At 36.2% G+C, this 22,119-nt stretch overlaps 1 protein-coding gene across 1 annotated transcript; it reads left to right on the top strand.

Moving 5' to 3' along the window:
- The first annotated feature begins 19,517 nt into the window (after nt 1-19,517).
- Nucleotides 19,518-20,447, top strand: LOC123780170 (olfactory receptor 2M4). Its single transcript, XM_045778957.1, has one exon. It carries the CDS (start codon nt 19,518-19,520, stop codon nt 20,445-20,447), a length of 930 nt encoding a protein of 309 aa, XP_045634913.1.
- The last annotated feature ends 1,672 nt before the right edge of the window (nt 20,448-22,119 follow it).

Genomic DNA, 22,119 nt, shown 5'->3' with positions numbered 1-22,119 from the left:
TCCATGCGGCTGTATCTCCTCTACTTCACCCATCTGTATACCATGCATTAGTGGAAATTTTCCCTGCTCCCTTTTTACAGGCTTCAGGGGCCACCACAGGAATAGAGGTGAGGGCATCTATATACTCCACAACATCTAGTAGTGCCTACCTTCTTAGAGACAGTGGGCTGGTGGACAGGGCACTCCTCTGCTAGCAAATACGCATGACTTAGTCAAAGTGGGAGTTTGAGCCATGGCAGAAGTGGGTCAATGAAACATATCTTCCACCCACCTCTTGAGAGACAGGGAAGTTCTCACTGCAATGTGGTGTTGTTCTTTAGTGAGAGACTCCACCTGGAGGTATGGTGTGTACAGTGCAAGAACCTGTTGTTCTGTGGAGGTATATCAGATTTCTGTCCCCTGCCTGAGCTGAGACAAGAATCCTAGGGGTATTTTCTCCTTCCATTATCTCTACCACAGTGTCCAACCCATACCTTCTGGAGTCACAGATATATGTAACTCAGATGGGAACCCTGCTTGGGAGATGCCCAGAGCTTTAATCTGCTTCACTAGTATTTTTGCCTTTTCAAACTTTCAGCCTATTGCTCTCATCCTCAGCCTCACACATTCCCTTTATTTATCAGGCAAGATAAGGAATGGAGGTACTATGCTATGTTGGTACTGACAGGTCTCCACAACTGCCAAATCCCTACAAACCCTTGCAACTGTTTTGTGTTCTTAGGGGTTAGGTAGGCTTGCACATTTTCAGTCACAGTTTTGGGGACAACATGAGTCTTACTCTACCAGACAGCTCCTCAAACTTTATGTTATGGCCCTGAGCCTTGAATTTTCTGTGGGTTTACTGCCATCCACTCCTTCACAGATGCTCTGCAAAGCCTGCAAGGTGTTGCAGCAGAGGCAGAGTTCACATGTTAACATTATATCCTCAATAATTTCATGGGCCTATTTCACTGGTGTGGGGAGGGAGGACAGGGGTCTCAGACTACTATTTCATGATATGTGGTGTAACTGTGCAGGTAACCTTGGGCAAGTACCTTAAAGGTCCATTTTTGCCCCTCTCATATAAAGGCAAATTGATCTTGTGACTCACTGGCCATGGGCACACTGAACGAAGGCATTTGTTAATTCCAGCACAGCATGATATGCTCCTCAGATCCAAATAGGACTGTATCCCTGAGGGCTCTAATGGAGAAGGCAAGGCATCAGGGATGATAAGGGCAGATGAAAAAGTCTAGGGGTGCCTGGAAGGCTGTCAGTTAAACATGTGACTTGTGATTTCTGCTCAGTCATGATCTAATTAATCATGAGATCAAGCACTGTGTTGGCTCTATTCTCAGCAGGGAGTCTGCTTGAGATTATGTCCCCCCCACACTTGTGCGCGCTCTCTCTCTCTCTCTCTCTCTCTCTCTCAAATAAATAGATAAATCTTAAAAAATAATGAAAGAAAGAAAAAGTCTGAACTGTGGCTCAGGTTTTTAAGATTTTCCATAAACCAATAAACACAGAGTTAGATTGTCAGTCTACCTGTTCAGGCAGTATCCTTGTAGGAACGAGATCATACTACATTTGAATCCAGGTTAGTCTTACTGGACCCTTCACAGCTGGTTGGGATAGTTTTTTTGGCTTTTTCTCATATTAGGGTTTGGACAGTATGGGGCATGTCTTCTTTGCTGTCAATCACCATAATCTTCTCATCACTTTCCAAGGATTTCCATGTCTTAGTGTCCCAATCAGGCTTAGTCACAAGCACCTGGGCCTTAATCCATGGTAGCTTGTGCCACCCTCAGCTTTACAAAACAGTGTGCTACAATCTCTAACATATTCTGATCATCCATCTTGTCTGCCAGCCCAAAAGCCATCAGGCTAGTAGACACTCTCATGTCCTTTTCTAATCTTAGCTTGTCTTCTAATTTCCTAACACAAGCTTCAGCCTAAAATTAGGCATCAGTCAGTGGACAGATGGGCTGCCCATAGTAGAGGCCAGCGCACTGCAGCTACCATATACTTATTTTCCCTGCCACAGTGTGCAATGCATAGTTTCTCTAACAGGCATAGTAGACGAGCTGTTTTTTGGTGTCCCCATAGTCGTGAAGTAGTCCACAAGTATGTAACACACGGGTTGCCCATCCCCACATATACTTTGATGGCCACCTGGGACTTTCCCAGGGTTGGCTCATTCCCAAGGCTTATTTCTTTGATCTCTTGGCTGGCTCACCAACTGTTGGTCTGCAACGTTCCTGAGTGCTTCCAAGATGTAATCTACAACAGGCTCCCTCCATGCAGAGGGCGGGGAGTGACTGAAGAAAGAGGTAGAACACTCCAGATTGGTAGGTGACATTTTTAATAATGGCAAGGAGATCTTTCATATGAGGCTTGTCTTAGGCAACAACAAGACCGATTGAACCCTGCACCCACCCTCCAAATCTCAAATGCTGAAGAAGAGGCCCTAACTGGATTCAGCTATATGTAACATGCAGTTGTTTTCAACACCACATTACTATCTCAAATCTATTTTCTTGGAGTACCCTCTGGAAATGAGAAAGGCACATTTCCAGGATGGGGGATGGGTTAAAGATCCTCCACGTGTCCAGATCTGGAACACGGGTTAATTGCAGTCACATATTTTTGATGACTTTTCCCAACAGAAATTATCATGAAGAGAATAACATCCAGGGTGCAGATTTAGTGGTCAAATAGATATTTCCACCATGGCCCAAGGAAATAATTTAAGAAAATATTATTTTCACTCTTTAATATATATACAATAGATATGATTTACTTTGAAATTAAGAAAATATGTATATTACCCAATAAATTATATATATTATCATATAGGTATAATATTAATCCACAGCAGTATAGATTCAGGACTCCAGCATACACACTGCAATTATTCCTATATTGAGTTGAGGAAAGAAAAAGAGAAAATAATCAATTATCTTAGTGATTTTCCTAACGATCAGGAAAGAACTGAATGACTATAGTTGCCTAGATATAATTGTCTAGAAATCACTTGGCTAAATTTAAAAAAAATTGAAATTTATTGAACCGGACTCAAAGTGTAATGCACTTTTCATCAATTAAAATGTATTTATTTACATTCATGAACATATTTCATGAATTGTATTACACTAAAATGTCATTGTGATTTATACTGAAATGTAGCTTGTTTAATTTTTAAAAAAACTAATAAAAAAAAACGGATTAAAAAAATCCAAGTTGCAATGCTTGTTTTCTTCACCTGGATCCAAAATGAAATTTCCCCCTAATTGTTAATATGTAAATGTATAAGTAATATTAGTCTTACAAATTAATTGAAATTTATGATAAGGAAAATGCATCTGGACACCTTTAAACTTACTGAAGTCATGACAAATAAAAGTACGCCTTCTGGCTTTGTCTCCATTCTGAACAATTCCCAGTATTTAAGACAGGTAATCATTGCTACAGGGAAGTCTTGTACAACTTTCCATGTTAACACAATGTAAGTAACCTCACTAATAATTTAATATCTCATGTCATTTGAAATATTTTATAAATTGATTTTTTTATGTTCTGTTAGTCACCATACAGTACATTATTTGTTTTTTATGCAGTGTTCAATGACTCATTATTTGCATTTAACACCCAGCACTCATTACAATACGTGATCTCCTTAATACCAAACCCCAGGCTACTGCATCCCCTCCAAACCCCAACACTCTGATACCCTCACTTTGTTTCCCAGAGTCCATAGTCTCTCATGGTTCATTTCCCCCTCTGATTTACCCCCCTTCATTTTTCCTTTGTTCTTCTATGTCCTCCGTGTTATTCCTTATGTTCCACAGATGAGTGAAACCATATGGTAATTCTCTTTCTGTGCTTGACCAATTTCACTTAGCATAATCTCCTCCAATTCCATCCATGTTGATGCGAATGGTGGGTATCCATTCTTTCTGATTCCATTGTATGTATGAACCACATCTTTATTCATTCATCTGTTGTAGGGTATCTCAGCTCCTTCCATAGTTGTCTATTGTGAACATTGTTGCTATGAACATTGCGGTGCCCGTGCCCCTTTTTTTCATTACATCTGTATCTTTGGGGTAAATACCCAGTAGTGCAATTGCTGGATCATAAGATAACTTTATTTTTAATTTTTTGAGGGACCTCCATACTCTTTTCCAAATTGGCTATAACAACTTGCATTCCCACCAACATTGTAAGAGGGTTCCCCTTTCTCCACATCCTCACCAACATTTGTTGTTTCCTGCTTTGTTAATTTTTGCCATTCTGACTGCTGTAAGGTGGTATCTCAATGTGGTTTTAATGTGAATTTCCCTGATGGCTAATGATGTTGAACATTTTTTCATGTGTCTCTTAGCCATTTGTTTATCTTCTTTGGAGAAGTGTCTGTTCATGTCTTCTTCCCATTTCTTGACTGGATCATTTGTTTTTCGTGTATTGAGTTTGAGAAGTTCTTTACCAATCTTTGATACCAGCCCTTTATCTGGTATGTCATTTCCAAATATCTTCTCTTATTCCATGGGCTGCCTCTTAGTTTTATTGAGTGTTTTCTTTTTGGGCAGAAGCTTTTAATCTTGATGAAGTCCAAAAAGTTCATTTTTGCTTTTATTTCCCTTCCCTTTGGAGACATGTCTTGAAAGAAGTTGCTGTGGCCCATGTTAAAGATATTAGTGCCTATGTTCACCTCTAGGATACTAAGGGATTCCTGTCTCACATTTAGGACTTTCATCCATTTGGAGTTAATCTTTGCATATGGTATGAGGGAATGGTCGAGTTTCATTCTTCTGTATATAGCTGTCCAATGTTCCCAAACCATTTATTGAAGAGACTGTCTTTTTTTCCATTGGATATTCTTTCCAGGTTTGTCATCGATTAGTTGGCCATAGAATAGAGAGTCCATTTCTGGGCTCTCTATTCTGTTCCATTGATGCATGTGACTGTCTTTGTGCCAATACCAAGCTCTCTTGGTGATCACAGCTTTGTAATATAGCTTGAAATCAGGCAACATGATGCCCCCAGCTTTGTTTGTCTTTTTCAACATTTCCTTGGTGCTTCAGTCTTCTCTGGTTCCATACATATTTTAGGATTGTTTGTTCCAGCTCTTTTAAAATGCTAATAGTATTTTGAGAGGAATGACATTGAAAGTATAGTATGCTCTGGGCAGCCATGACATTTTTATTTTTATTCTGCCAATCCATGAGCATGGAATGTATTTCCATCTTTTTGTGTCTTCTTCAATTTCTTTCATAATGTTCTATAATTACTAGAGTATAACCTTTAACTCTTTGGTTAGGTTTATTCCTAGGTATCTTACAGTTTTCAGTGCTATTGTAAATGGAATCAATACTCTAATTTCTCTTTTTTTTTTTTAGTTACACTGTTAGTGAATGCAAAAGCAACTGATTTCTGTGCACTCATTTTGTATCCTGCTACATTACTGAATTACTACATGAGTTCTAGTAATTTGGGGGTGGTGTCTTTTGGGTTTTCCCCATAAAGTATCCTGGGATGCAAGGGTGGTTCAACATTCACAAATTAATCAATGTAATAAAACAGATTAATAATAAAACAGATTAATAAAAGAAAAGAAAAGAATCATACTAATCTCTCAATTGATACAGAAAAAGCATTTAACAAAATACAGCATCCTTTCTTTTTTTAATTTTTTTATTATATTATGTTAATCACCATACAGTACATCCCTGGTTTCTGATGTAAAGTTCGATGATTTATTAGTTGTGTATAACACCCAGTGGACCATGCAATAGCTGCCCTCCTTACTACCCATCACCAGTCTATCCTATTCCCCCACACCCTCCCCTCTGAAGCCCTCAGTTTGTTTCTCATAGTCTCTCATGCTTCATTCCCCCTTCTCATTACCCCCCTTTATTTATCCATTTCTTCCCCTATCGATCCTACTAGTTCTAATGTTCCATAATGAGAAAAATCATATGATAATTGTCTTTCTCTGCTTGACTTATTTCACTTAGCATTAACTCCTCCAGTGCCGTTCATGTTGCAGCAAATGTTGAGAAATCGTTCTTTTGATAGCTGAGTAATATTCCATTGTATATATGGACCACATCTTCTTAATCCAGTCATCTGTCGAAGGGCATCTCAGTTCCTACCACGATTTAGCTATTGTGGACATTGCTGCTATGAACATTGGGGTGCAAATGGCCCTTCTCTTTACTACGTCTGTATCTTTGGGGTAAATACCCAGTAGTTCAATAGCTGGATCATAGGGTAGCTCAATTGTTAACTTTTTAAGGGACCTCCACACTGTTTTCCAGTGTGGCTGTACCAACTTGCATTCCGACCAACAATGTAGGAGGGATCCCCTTTCTCCACATCCTCTCCAACAATTGTTGTTTCTTGCCTTGTCAATTTTTGCCATTCTAACTGGCGTAAGGTGGTATCTCAATGTGGTTTTGATTTGAATTTCCCTGATGGCTAATGATTTTGAACATTTTTTCATGTGTCTGTTAGCCATGTGTATGTCTTCATTAGAAAAGTGTCTGTTAATATCTTCTGCCCTTTTTATGATTTGTTTATTTGTTTCTTGTGTATTGAATTTGAGAAGTTCTTTGCAGATCTTGGATACTAGTTTTTTATCTGTAGCATCATTTTCAAATATATTCTCCCATTCCGTGGGCTGCCTCTTAGTTTCTTTGACTGTTTTCTCGGCTGTGTAAAATCTTTTTATCTTGATGAAGTCCCACAAGTTCATTTTTTCTTTTGCTTCTCTTGCCTTTGGACATGTGTCATGAAAGAACTTGCTGTGGCTGATGTCAAAGACGTTGCTGCCTATGTTCTCCTCTAGGATTTTGATGGATTCCTGTCTCACATCAAGGTCTTTCATCCATTTGGAGTTTATCTTTGTGTATGGTGTGAGAGAGTGGTCAAGTTTCATTCCTTTGCGTGTAGCTGTCCAATTTCCCCAACACCATTTATTGAAGAGACTGTCTTTTTTCCACTGGATGTTTTTTCCTGCTTTGTCAAAGATTAGTTGCCCAAAGAGCCGAGGGTCCAATTCTGGGTTCTCTATTCTGTTCCATTGGTCTATGTGTCTTTTTCGTGTGTGTGTGCCAGTACCATGCTGTCTTTATGATCACAGCTTTGTAGTATAGCTTGAAATCTGGCAACGTGATGCCCCCAACTTTGTTTTTCCTTTTCAACAATTCCTTGGCAATTCAGGGCCTTTTTTGGTTCCACACAAATTGAAGGGCTGTTTGCCCCAGTTCTTTGAAAAATGTCATGGTATTTTAATTGGGATTGCTTGAAACTGCTGATTGCTCTGTGTAGCATAAGCATTTTAACTATGTTAATTCTTCTGATCCATGAGCATGGAATATTTTTCCATCTTTTTGTGTCTTCTTCAATGTCTTTCAAGAGTTATTTGTAGTTTCTAGAATATAGATCCTTTACATCTCTGGTTAAATTAATTCTGAGATAATGTATTATTTTTGGTGCTATTGTAATTGGAATGGATTCCCTAATTTCTCTTTCTTCAGTCTCATTGTTCGTGTATAGAAATGCAACTGATCTGAGCATGGATTTTGTATTCCACCACATTACTGAATTGCCCGATAACTTCTAGTAGTTTGGGGGTGGAGTCTTTTGGGTTTTCCATATACAGTGTCATGTCATCTGTGAAGAGTGACATTTTGACTTCTTCTTTGCTGATTTGGATACCTTTTATCCTTTTTTGTTGTCTAATTGCTGTTGCAAGGACTTCTAGTACTATGTTGAATAATAATGGCGAGAGTGGGCCTCCTTGTCATGTTCCTGAACTTAAGGAAAAGGCTTCCACCTTTTCCCCATTGAGAATAATATTTGCTGTAGGCTTTTCATAGATGTTTTTTATGAGATTGAGGACTGTACCCTCTATCCCTACACTCTGAAGGGTTTTAATCAGGAAATGATGCTGTATTTTTCAAATGTTTTTTGTGCATCTATTTAGAGGATCATATGATTCCTGGCTTTTTTCATGTTGATATAATCTATCACACTGATAGATTTGCAAATGTTAAACCACCCTTGCATCCCAGGGATGAATCCCACTTGGTCATGATGGATAATCCTATTAATGTACTGTTGAATCCTATTAACTTGGATCTTGTTGAGAATTTTGGGGTCCATATTAATCAGGGATATCGGTCTGTAATTCTCCTTTTTGAGGGGTCTTTGCCTGGTTTGGGTAACAAGGTAATACTGGCCTCATAGAATGAGTTTGGTAGTTTTCCTTCTGTTTCTATTTTTTAAAACAGGTTCAGGAGAATAGGTAGTATTTCTTCTTTGAATGTTTGGTAGAATTTTCCAGGGAATCCTTCAGGCCCTGGAGTTTTGTTTTTCAGTAGGTTTTTGCTCAGAAGAGCCACAGAAAACCACCAGGGAAATTTGCCAGAGAACCAAAGCCTGCAAATACCAGCTCACATTGTGCCAATCCCCATCCCCCCTCTCAGGGGACAGGGATAGTCTACCCAAACAGGGTGGCCTGAGTATCAGTGCAGCAGGCCCCTTCCCCAGAAAGCAGGCTAAAGAATCAAGAAGCCCACATCCCTAAGGTCCCTATGAAACAAAAACATGCTGCCTGGGTCCTGGTCAATAATTTGGGCTCTGGGCAACCCCGCAACCTCTCCTCATCAGAATGATAAGGAGAAATCCCCTCAACAAAGAAAAGATAATGAGTCTGTGGCCTTTGCCACAGAACTGATGGATATGGATATAACCAAATTATCAGCAATGGAGTTCAGAGTAGCAATGGTCAAGATGATGTATAGACTTGAAAAAAATATTAACAAGAATATAAAATCTGTAAGGGTGGAAATGAATGTGAATCTGGCAGAAATTAAAAATGCTATGAATCAAATGCAGTCAAAACTAGATGCTCTGACGGCCAGGTTAAATGAGGCAGAAGTTCGAATTAGTGAATTGGAGGAGGGGATGGTAGAAGAGAAATCTAAAACAGAAACTTGCCTCCATTTTATAGCAACAACCAAATATTCCCTTCTTAGATGAATCCTTCTTTTTGTCTGTTTGTTGATTCACTGGTTATAAAGAGTCCCAAATGGCTAGATGTCAGTCTCATCTTTCAACATAGGGCTACCAAAGCTGGGTTCCCTACTAGAAGCAATTTCCCCTTGAAGAATAAGAGCCCCAAGCCAACAAAGATTAAAATTTTTAGGAAAGAAAGCAACAATTCTGCAAATGAATTTTCAAGCATTACATTGAGAAGAGCCACATAAGTTCTACCATATGATTCTCAGACAAATGAATTCTGGCTATGGAGAGGATAGAATCAAAAAAGCATTACTACATTCTGTAAGACCAAATCCCATCCTTCCATCAGGGTTTTTTCCCAATTGGTATTGTACCTGAATTTTTAAATTATTATTATGTTCAGTTAGCCAACATATAGTTCATCATTTGTTTTTGATGTAGTGTTCAACGATTCTTTAGTTGCGTATAACACCCTGTGCACATCACTGCACATTTAAAAAGCTATCCAAGCTTCTTCTGGGTTATAATGAAAATGACAATATGAGTTTATTCTCTGGCCATGAGTCCATTTCTGCACTTTGTTGTGCTGTGAAGTGATTTCCTTGATCTGGTGCAATGTTACATAGAAAACCTGACTGTGGATTCAGTGTTCTGTTAGTTTACAATTCTTGTACTGTCAGAATTCAACTAGGGATCATCACGCAAATTAAACTAATTATTGAAATCACTTTAGAGTTACTAGATAGGGTGAGTAGTGAAATAGAGACAAATATAAAGCCACATAGGGAACTGTATTTTCAAATCTAACCTTATCAAAAATGGTTTAAAAAACAAATAAAATAAAAATAAAGTATTTATTAAAACTTACAAAATGGAGAGCTAATTTATTTTGATAAATTTATTTCTAAAATGGGTTTCAGCAGTAGAGAGTGCAAAAGAAAAAACAAGAAATTCTAAAACAAAAGAAGCACAGAAGAACAAACAATAAATGAATGAAATGACACACACACACATACACACACACACACACACACACACACACACACACACACATTTTTTTTTCTTCAGAGCAGAAGAAAGGCCCCAATGGGTTCTATACTAGAATGTCTGCAAATAAACCTGCCAACAATTCTTCCAATCCCCATAAATACATGCTTCTTCTTCATCATGTGCTGGAGTTGATTTCCCCTTCATTCTGAACCTCTTGTCTTGCCTTGACCCATAGAATGTGGCAGAATTAAAGATTTGCTGGTTATTCTAGCCTTTAGGAAGAATGGCTTGTTCCATATTTATTCTTTGAGCCATGAAACTGCACATAATTATTCTATTCTTCTGATCATACAATGTGAATTCTGGTCATTTCCCATTTGTTACTACTTTCCCATTTGTTACTACATCCCATCAGAGGCATGAGATATTTGGGTAAATTCATCTTAGATCTTCCAGCTCATTCTATTGTCCAAGCCAAGACCACATGGAGGATACATAAGTCTGACCCCGGTGAATCTGTTCCATATACGTGACTCCCCAAATTATGAGGAGTGCTGTGGTTTGTGTCCCAAGCCACTACATTTTGATGTGTTTTTTAGACAGAATGAGATAAGTTAAGTCAAATCTAAGCAGGAGAAACAAAGACATAACCTAATGCATTATAACACTGATATTTTGCAACATGGAAATTCATGTTATAATTTTAATATATGAAATGAAATCCAGTGTGAAAGGCAACAAAATGAGTAATGATAAGTATTTAATCTTTAAAATTAATTTCAAAAAATCTACAATCATAAAATTGTAAGCACTAACATTTTAATCTGAGACATAATAAAAATTGTTTAAAAATACAAGGACACATTGTGAATAAAATACTGTTAACATAAACTTCAACATGTCTTCCTGTAAAAACAGATGAAATTTTAAATGTGTGATACTTAAAAATAAATTGAAGAAAATAGGGGCGCCTGGGTGGCTCAGTAGATTAAGTATCTGCCTTCAGCTCACGTCATGATCCTGAGGTTGGGATGGAGCTCCATGTCAGGCTCCGAGCTCAATGGGGAGTCTTCTTCTCTCTCTCCCTCTGCCCCTCCCCATTGCTCATACTCTCTTTCTCTCAAATAAATAAATAAAATCTTTAAAAATTTAAGAAAATAGTAGTTATGCAGGATATATACAAGAAAAATATATAAACTGATTATTATTTTAAATTAATCTGTATTTTATTTCATTTTCTTAAATTAATCATTATTTTAAATTTTTGGAACATTCACAGAGATTGTCTTACTTTTGGCCAAAGAATGATACAAACATTAAACATTTTGTTTACAAGGTAGTCAAATTTATTGATACAATACATCAAACCATGAAACAGAATGTTATAGATTGATGATAATGATGATGAAGATAGATGATAGATGTTAGATAGATAATAGATAGATGGATAGATAGATAGATGGTTGGATAGTTCGATAGATGGATTTTGATGTAGATTTAAATTATAGATGGGTAATGGAGAGAGTGATATAGACATAAATTATAGATGGAAAATGAAGAGACAGACTTACTGTGTGACACATACCATGAAAAGGGAAGAGTTACATGACCTGCAAATGGAAACCATGTCAGCAGAGCCTTAGAAAGAACTCATTTCATTTATCTAATATCTATCTATCTATCTATCTATCTATCTATCATCTAATCTATCTATCATCTATCATCTATATCACCTATCTATCTATTTATCTATTTATTTAGTTTTGACTCATTTCCTTTAGTAGAGACTAGGCAGTGCTCAGTACCCACAGTGGCTGTCAGGGAAATACATTACTCTTGCAATTTGATTTTCTGTCTATTCTACCACAGACCAAAACTACACCTTAAATCAGGGGAGCATACTCCTTAGGGCCTCCCAACTGGGAAAGAGAGGTAAAGAAGGAGGAGAGTAATTATGGAAAATCAATGAATAAATAAATAAATAAATAAATAAATAAATAAATAAATAAATATCCAACACAATAGAACAAAAATCCCCCCCACCCAGAAAAAGACTTTAGATTTGTATTTGTCTCTAGACAGTGTGGAAGTGGAGTGAGTGAAAGAGGAAAGAGTCCTGGTGGTGGTTAACATTTTATATAAAGTGATTAACTTTTATATAAACTATTGGAATATTGTTGTGAACATAGTTAAGACAACTTGATAATGCTGAACTTTTTTCTTTATTTTTGGAATGTAACTATAGCAACCCAGTAATGGAAAACTGGTATAATTTTTTTTTAATTTCTTAAGATGTGTGAAAAATACATGCACATGTGTACCTATACACACTCACACACATAGATTCAGTAGAATAGTCTGATTAACATTTAGAATTAAATTTTTGATATAATTGTGACAAACTATTTTAGATTTAGCAAATTACATGTTATCATAATTGTATTTTCTGGTGACAAACAGAGTTATTAAGGTGTGAACTATAGTGTTGTTTAGTGATTGAAAGTAACTATGTATATATTAATAAATTTACAGAAAACCTGTCCCAAAATATATTTTCAGCAAACACCTAGTTAAAATCTTATATCGTGGAGCACCTGGGTAGTCCACTCAGTTAAGTGGCTGCCTTTGGCTCAGGTCATGATCCCAGGGTTATATGGGGGAGCTCCAGGTGGGGTTCCTTGCTGAGCCAGGAGTCTGCTTCTCCTTCTTCCTCTGCCCCCTCCCCTCTACTCCTTCACTCTGTCCCTCTCTCTCAAATAAATAAAATCTTATATAAATAAATGAATTAATGAATAAATAAATAAATAAATCTATCTTATGTTGTGTTTCCCCTCATTTTCCTAAATATACAAAGACTTTATATATGAAAAGAACTTTGATATTTAAAATTCTTACATGAATTTTAACATAATTGCTTGTTATTCAATAACTACAGCTTCCCTTTTAATCTCTTTTGGTGAGAAGAATTTAATAATTAAATTTTAAGAATCTTTATATAGGTAATTGAGCTTTATAAAGAACCAACATGTTTTATACTGCAAGGAGTCCACAGTAAAGGACGATTACTGATTCAAATGTAACAGGGAAGAAAAGGCATCAAGTAAAATTTGATATATGCTGTAGTAAATATTTCCATATGGGCTCTACAGATACATAGAAGCAACACTCAACACAGCTTTGGTCATCAGGACAGGCTCCTGTTGAAGGGGCTTTGAAGGACAATCATAAGTTAGGCAGTGTGATTGTACAAGGAGCAAAGCAGACAAAAGAGGAGACAAAGTTTGAAAGGTTGTGGAGATTTGAGATAAAGCAGATGTTTCAGAGAGAAATTTGCATAACAGAGAATTGGTCAGGTCACAAGGTCCTAAAAATTAAGTTTTATTTTTCTTCTTGACTTTTATGAAGGGACAGTGAGTAATTTAAGTGAGAAGTTGGCACTGGAGGAGATAATGTTAAGTGAAATAAGTCAAGCAGAGTAAGGCAATTATCATATGATCTCTCTCATCTATGGAACATAAGAACTAGGAAGATCGGTAGGAGAAGAAAGGGATAAAGAAAGGGGGTTAATCAGAAGGGGGAATGAAGCATGAGAGACGATGGATTCTGAGAAACAAACTGAGGGCTTCAGAGGGGAGGGGGGTGGGGGAATGGGATGGCTGGTGATGGGTAGTAAGGAGGGCATGTATTGCATGGTGCACTGGGTGTTATATACAACTAATGAATCATTGAACTTTACATCAGAAACCAGGGATGTACTGTATGGTGACTAACATAATAAAATAAAAAAATATTATTATAATAAAAAAAGAAGTTGATGGTCATCAATGCATTTTAAATATGTCATTGCTTTAGGCAAATGGCAGTATTTAGGGTGGAAAGAAGAATGGCCTGAAGATATGATGGTTATGAGGTTACTGCAGCAAATTAAGTTTACAATGCAAAGGACAAGTGTTAAGAATGTGGGCTCAAGGCACCTTCATTAATCCTTTGGATCTATTTGAATGGTTAATCATGTTCTCATATATACTTAGCTTTCTGTGAGTTTATTTTCATTTTATTACAGTCTAAGTATTTGAGAAGACATACTGTAAGTGAGGTAAAAGTGTTAAGTCATTTGAAAAGGCAGGTTTGAAAGATTGTTTCCTTTGCAATAAATATTTCATTTCAGTTTTAACTCTATTTTGAAAATGTGTAAATGTTTAGCTTCATCAATATTAACACTCTTTACTTCCTACAGAAAAGTAGGCAGCCATTATGTATGACAATAGAAGTAAAGAATGACAAGCATTGCCAAAATGAACTAGTATGAGGAGGTCCATATGGATTTTGTTTCCTAAGAGAAGTCTGAAAGAAAGCATGCCCTTCTGTAATTAAAGTTGAGGGATTTAATTCTCTGTGGAGGAAAATGACTTAAGGTTCCTGATACCATGAAATAGATCCATCTCTATAAATGTGGGTTCTTTGGATCATCTGGGCAGCTTCGGCTGATTTTTTTTCCTGAAAGACAGAAGAAACATTGAGATGTAGCTCAGATTCAGAGAGTGATTATCATATCCCAGAGTACAGAGATCCTAGATTTTATTTGGTGAATCTGACTTGATCAATAACTGTGAGTATAACAATTAAACAAACTCTTCTTTTTTTTAAATAGTACCCTCTCTATTGACCTTAAGTATCATTGGAGGTAAAAAAATGACAAAATGTGTATGAAAAGGTAACACTATGTAGGATAAGCAAGTATAAACATTCTTTGGCCTGATTATTAAAAATTATTATATTATATTGTATATTTATATGCTTCTTTATAAACTTACTATATTGTGTGTTTTTCATAACATCATAGGAATGCTATAATTGTCTCACACATCTAGGCTCTTTCTCCTTCATTCTAATGATGAGGGAGAATAGAAATAGATTACTTCTCCTTAGTGATTACATGATGTTTAATTTGTTAAAAATATTTTTGTAGCCTTTATGATAAACATAGATATTTTCTGGTTGGTTTATATGTACCTCAAATGACCTCACAGAAACAAACACATAAGAAATGACCTTAATATACTGCTTTAAAGCATAAGAATGAAAATTTAATCTTGAAAAAAATTTCTTAGATACCACTTAGTGTAAATTTTCAGGTTAAAAATTACTGGGAGAAGTGGTTTGACCCAAAACAGAACCCAGTTTCTTTTTGTATGTCCCAAATAATTTAGAAAATACACCAACTAATAAAGTTCTTTGAATCAGTGCTATAAAAGTGAAAAACAAAACAAAAAGACAAGAATTCAATGAAGCTTGATTTACTTAAATTGCACAATGTGTGAAACCCTTTAATATTTGAAAATATACCATGTGCCAGGAAGTGTGAATGGAAATCTATTTCCTTATTTGTTTATTTTCATATATTCTTATTTAAATTCTAGTTAGTTAACATACAATGTAATATTAGTTTCAACTGTACAATATATTGTTTCAACACTTCCAAAGAATACACAGTGATCATTACAGTAAGTGCAATCCTTTATTTTTTTTAATTTTTAAAATGATGATGATGATGATGATGATGATTTTGAATAAGTGCATTCCTTAATCCCCATCACCTGTTTAACCCATTCTCCCCCAGATCAATCCCCCTGGTAACCATCAGTTTGTTCTCTATATTTAAGGGCCTGTTTTTTGTTTCTCTCTCACACACACACACAAAGTCTAGAGATGTGCTGGAACAGTAGACTTGGGCATCCTCTCAAATCTCTCCAGATCTTTCCACTAGGTCCATGATTTATGTTGTCTCTCCTCTCATTTTCATTAATATTCCAAACTCTACTCATCCATTGCTCTGTGTTTAATCGTATGTTTTAAAATTTTCTTTTTTCTTTTTAGCTCCATTTTTAGTATGTGTTTTCCTTATATACTTCCATCACTCATACATACACTTAATTTTCCTCTCATTAAGTAATTTTTATTCAAAATATCCTTTAAAAAAGTCAACCTAGGACTTCTCTATGCATCAACAATTGACATGGAAACATAAAGACCAACATGCTTTAGCTAGAATGTTAAGATTTTTCAATTTCATATAAAAATAGACTCTTAGTCTCATTTTATTTTTTTAATTTTTAATTTCTTTTTAAAAGCATTTTTACTTAAATTCAATTTAGTTAACATATAATGTATTATTAGTTTCAGAGGTAGAATTTAGTGATTCATCAGTTGCAGATAATACCCAGCGCTCATTACATCAAGTGCCCTCCTTAATGCCCTCACCCAATTATCCCTTCTCCCCAACCACTGCCTTCCAGCAACCCTCCATTTGTTTCCTATAGTTCAGCATTTCTATGGTTTGCTTCCTTGTTTTATTTCATTTTATTTTATTTTTCCTCCCCTCCTCTATGTTTATCTTTTTGTTTCTTAAATTCCACATATGAGAGAAATCATACAATATTTGTCTTTGACTGACTTATTTTGGTTAGCATAGTAAACTCTAGTTCCATCCATGTTATTGCAAATGGTGAGATTTAACACTTTTTGATGGCTGAGTAATACCCCATACTTACTTTTATTTTATTTTATTTTATTTTATTTTATTTTATTTTATTGTATTATTTTTTATTCTTATTTTAATGTTTTTTATTATATTATGTTAGTCACCATACAGTACATCCCTGGTTTCTGATGTAAAGTTCGATGATTCATTAGTTGCGTATAACACCCAGTGGAATATAAGAACTAGGAAGATAGGTAGGGGAAGAAAGGGATAAAGAAAGGGGGGGTAATCAGAAGGGGGAATGAAGCATGAGAGACTATGGACTCTGAAAAACATATTGCATGGTGCACTGGGTGTAATACTCAACTTACTCTCATTTTAAAATAACAAATAAGGGTCACCTGGGTTAAGCATTTGCCTTCAGATCAGGTCATGATCCCAGGGTCCTGGAATCAACCCCAGAGTCAAGCTTCCAGCAAGCAGGGAGCTGCCTTCTCCCTCTCTTTCCCTGCTCATTCTCTCTCTCACTATCTCTCTCTCTCAAATAAGTAAATAAAATATTTTTAAAATAACAAATAAGAAGCTGACAGTTCTTTATATTGATTACATTGGGAATAAAAATATACTTGCTAATTTTGTTTTAGTTTTATATACCCTTGTCACAGAAAATTTGGGTTCCCTCAACAAATATTCATCATTAAAATAAGTGAAATTACCTAGTACATAGTGGTCATACAAATAAATGAACTAGCGACCTAAGGATGAGTTATTTGCTGGTTTCAATATTTAGCATATCTCATTCATTAGAACACTCTTTACACCAAATGTTAGAAATGGTAATGAAAATTTTCTCTTGATATATTAGCATAGCATTTTAGTTCTGTGAAAAAAAATAAAGCCATGTCATTTTTGTGTGTCATTAAAACAAATAAAGTTCTCTATTTAGTTTGCCTCCTTTGAAGAGTGCTATTATTAACTGTAATTGACAGAAATTCATTGAGTATATCAATACATAATCAGGATATTTCCTGGGGAAAATTTCAGCAGGAAAATTATTTCAAATTAACTGCATAAAATGCATAATTGGGTTTCTCAACAATTTAATTGAATTCCCTGTAATATATTTGAAACTGCTATTTTCTTAGAATGTTTCTGAATGGACTGAAAGGTAGATAATAAGGATAGATACATTGATAAATAATCTTTAGTCAAGTAGATATTAAGTATCAAAAAGCATTATATGAATTAGACAAAATTTAGATATTTTTTGGGTTGTATTTATTTATTTGAAAGAGAGAGAGAACAAGTGGGAGGAGGGCAGAGGGAGAGGGAGAAGCAGGCTGCCTGCTGAGCAGGGAACCCAAGGCAGGGCTCAATCCCAGAACCATGGGATCATGACCTGAATTAAAGGCAGCCACTTAACTGATTGAGCCACCAAGGAACCCTAAAAATTTAGATTTCTTTAAGCTAAATAAAAAAGTAACACATGAGAATATTAGGAAAAATACATTATTTCAAATTGGAAGTCTGGAAGTCCAAAAAAATTTGGTAACACTGCCATATCAGGCAGGGGAAAATAGTGGAGCATGCTTTGGATTGAGTTTTGTTTGTTCTGTAATTAATTGAAACTCCAGCAAAATATCTATATAGTATGATATTTTAGAGGTAGGGAAAAATAAATGAGGTCTAGAGAGCATAATCAATAACCTTTGAGAAACTGATGGATAATGGTATTTCTAACCATTCCATCACTTCTCTACTATCACCTCCTAGGCTTTACACTGGCTCCCCTGGATGCTGCAGGCATACCCTTCCTGGTCACTATGTTTGCAGATTAACCCACTCAAGCAATCATGCTTCAGTAAACATGAGATTTCTCATACTAAATCATTTCATGTCACTGTACATCTTTATGCTACAGATTAAAATACTTCTTTAATAATTGCTTAATTAAAAACAAATTTGAAGCAAATTTAATCTGGCTCCATAGGATCACATTACTCATACATCTCCAGGCTCCAATAATTAATTAATTTATTTATTAATTAATTAAATGCTTTCCTTATAACACACAAGTACATCTAGTGTTCTGTCCCCTTGAAGTGTAAAGGGTTGGGTATTTTATACATTCAGCCCTTTACCCGTTGTGGTGAAACACACCTCAGTAGTTCCCAAAATGCCACATTGAAGTGAAATTTTTAAAGATCTCAAAAAGAGGTTCCCTCTTGTTCCCCAGAAGTTTGTATCATGCGACTTAATAATGTTTTATTATAGCAGGGAAAAATAAAATTCTAAAAAAACCCAAATACATAAATAAAGAGCTCCCCTCTACATACAGTTAAAAAAAAAGAAAAATTATTCTCAAAAAATAAGTGAATACTCTGTTCTTCCATAGGAAACATTTTAAAGGGTGCTTTGATTAATTAAGTTAGGACTTCAAGACTTTCTCTGAGAACAGAAAGTAAAAACTTACAGTATTAAACTCTCCTCTGAATTAGGATGTACAGGTATAATGATAGTGATACCATACAGACTTTCACTGTTCTAGTGCCACATAATGGGAAGGGGCAGAATGGTACAGGGAATTATTACAACATGAATTCAGTAGTTATTTAGGAAAGCACCAACTGGAGACATGTTAGAACAAAGGCAAAATGAGGTCAATGAGGAATTTCCTATAATCAAGGATGGACATCAAATTCAGGAATATGTATATTTAATTATTTTCCTTCTAGGTTCCCTATTGACTGTCTACATGTAGGTACATTGGCTGACTCATAATCTTCATATTTGTTATCTGGAGAATAAAGAAAATACTTTTAGAGTGGTTGCCTGTGATGTTTAGAAGGAAATAACTGGAAATCACTGAAGTAAGTCACAGAACTTGTCATGACCAGATGGGAAATAACTAAAGGTCTTGAGCATGCAGTAAATACAGTTCCCATTAGAGTGATTGCCATGGTATTCATTTGAAAACTTAAATAATAAATAATACTGTGGCTTTTCTAAGACTTCTAGATAAGGCAAATTACCCAGAATGGTGTGGAGAAACCAGACCTTCAGCTCTGACTTCATCCTGCTAGGAATCTTTGATCACAGCTCCACCCAAACCTTCCTTTTTTCTCTGGTCTTGGGTATCTTCACAGTGGCCTTCATGGGAAACACTTCTATGATTCTCCTCATCTACCTGGACACCCAGCTCCACACACCCATGTACTTCCTCCTCAGCCAACTCTCCCTCATGGACCTCATGCTCATCTGCACCACAGTACCCAGGATGGCTTTTGGCTACTTGTCTGGCAGGAAGTCCATCTCTCTGGCAGGTTGTGGAGCCCAGATATTCTTCTATGTGTCCCTGCTTGGAGCTGAATGTTTCCTATTGGCTGTCATGGCCTATGACCGCTATGTGGCTATATGCCACCCACTTCGATACACCATCCTCATGAATCAGAAACTCTGTGCCCTCATGACTGTTGCTTCCTGGATCTTGGGCTCTCTTGATGGTGTTATTGTGCTTGTAGAAGTACTGTCACTCTCTTACTGCAGCTCTCTGGAAATTCATCACTTTTTCTGTGATGTTGCTGCCCTTTTCCCTCTATCTTGCACAGACACCTCTGCTTTTGAGAGGCTGCTTTTCATCTGCTGTGTGGTGATGCTAATATTACCAGTCTCTGTGATCATTATTTCCTATTCACATGTCCTTCGAGCAGTCATCCGCATGAGCTCTACAGAAAGTCGCCGCAAAGCCTTCACCACCTGCTCCTCCCACCTATCTGTGGTTGGACTCTACTATGGTGCAGCCATGTTCATGTACATGAGACCAGCTTCTAACCATACAGCAGACCAGGACAAGATAGTATCCGCTTTCTACACCATCCTCACCCCCATGCTGAACCCTCTCATCTACAGCCTCCGCAACAAAGAGGTATCCAGGGGACTTCAGAAACTACTGAGGAAAGGAAAATAAATGTATTTTTTTTTTCAAACATATTTGAGTGTCCATTCAGGTCAATACTCCTTCAAGGAAGCTGGAATCTCTTGGCCATCCTCTTTCTCCTAGTTTGTATTTTCTCCAATATTTTTCCAATTTTATAATAGTTTTATTTGGTATAATATATAAACATCATATGTAAAGTAGGCTGTTTTTGAAGATTAGCATAGACCACTTACTCCCAATGAATTTCAGTTTTATTACTATTTGTGAGTCGTGAGTACTTGACTTTAGGATACCCGCCTTTGAACCCAGGTATAAGTCCTATGGTTCTTTGCTTTATTCAAGAAAAAAATGCTGGATTTGATACACTGCTTTTGTTGACTGATTCTTGTTTAAGGATTACTTACCTGGGAGTAGATAAATGTTACCATTCTTGACCCTGAGTATTAACCAGTGTTTTTTTTCCTGACTCATTACATAATTCCTAACCACTTACAAGTGGGGATTTAGTATCGAAACTTTCTCCAGTCAAGTCATGTCTATACAGAATATCTCTTAGAATGTCCTACATATTTTTCACCTTTAAATTAGAATTAGATATTTTAACAAGTCCAGTTAGAATAACTTTGCAAGAAAAAATGCTTTGAACAATGAGTCATGGAACACTACATCAAAAACTAATGATGTGCTGTATGGTGACTAACATAACATAATTAAAAAATTAAAAAAATAAAATAGAAAAAATAAAGGACCTGAGGGTCAACTTAGTTTTTCTATATTAAAAAAAAAAAAGAAAGAAACGCTTTCGCTGCCCAATTTCTTCTAAATCATGACTTATTACCCATCCATTTCTATTTTACTTTCTAGAATCTATTTGAAGAAATTAGAAAACCTTCAGTTATTGGAATTCCTAACTATGACTGTATTTTTTTTCATTTTTATTAAGTTCAATTAGCCAAAATATAGTACATCATTAGTTTTTGATGAAATGTTCAATGATACTTAGTTGTATATAACACCCAGTGCTCATCAGATCACATGCCCTCCTTAAGACCCATCACACAGTTACACCACACCAATCCCCCTCACTTCTGCAACCCTCAACTTGTCTCCCAGGTTCCAGAGTTCCTCATGGTTTCCCTCCATCTCTATTTTCTTCCCATTCAGTTTTCCTTCATTCCCCTATGGTCTTCTGCCCTATTCCTTATAAGCCACATATGATTGAAACCATAGAATAACTGTCTTTCTTTGCTTGATATATTTCACTTAGCATAATCCCTACCAGTTCCAGTCATGTTGATGAAAATGAAATGTTCATTGTTTCTGATGGCTGAGTAATATTCCATTGTATATATGGACCACATCTTCTTTATCCATTTGTCTGTTGAAGGACATCTCAGCTCCTTCCACAGTTTGGCTACTGTGGACATTGCTGGTATGAACATTGGGGTGCATGTCCCCTTCTCTTCACCTCATCTGTATCTTAGGGGTAAGTACCCAGTAGTGCAATTGCTGGATCATAAGGTAGCTTTATTTTTATATTCTTGAGGAACCTCATACTGTATTTAAGAGTGGCTGTATCAGCTTGCATTCCCACCAACAGTGGAAGAGGGTTCCCCCTCTCCACATCCTCACCAATATTTCTTATTCCCTGTCTTGTTAATTTTGGCCATTCCAACTGGTGTAAGGTGGTATCTCATTGTGG

This window comes from Ursus americanus, chromosome 5 (assembly GCF_024610735.1).
Source record: "Ursus americanus isolate L20-20 chromosome 5, mUrsAme1.1.p, whole genome shotgun sequence".
NCBI classification, from domain to species: Eukaryota; Metazoa; Chordata; class Mammalia; order Carnivora; family Ursidae; genus Ursus; species Ursus americanus.
The sequence above is the reverse complement of the archived record's forward strand: the minus strand, read 5'-3'. Positions and strand labels throughout refer to the sequence as shown.

Coding starts and splice junctions, on each gene's coding strand:
- LOC123780170 (XM_045778957.1), top strand. CDS start 19,518: ATGGTGTGGAGAAACCAGACCTTCAGCTCTGACTTCATCCTGCTAGGA.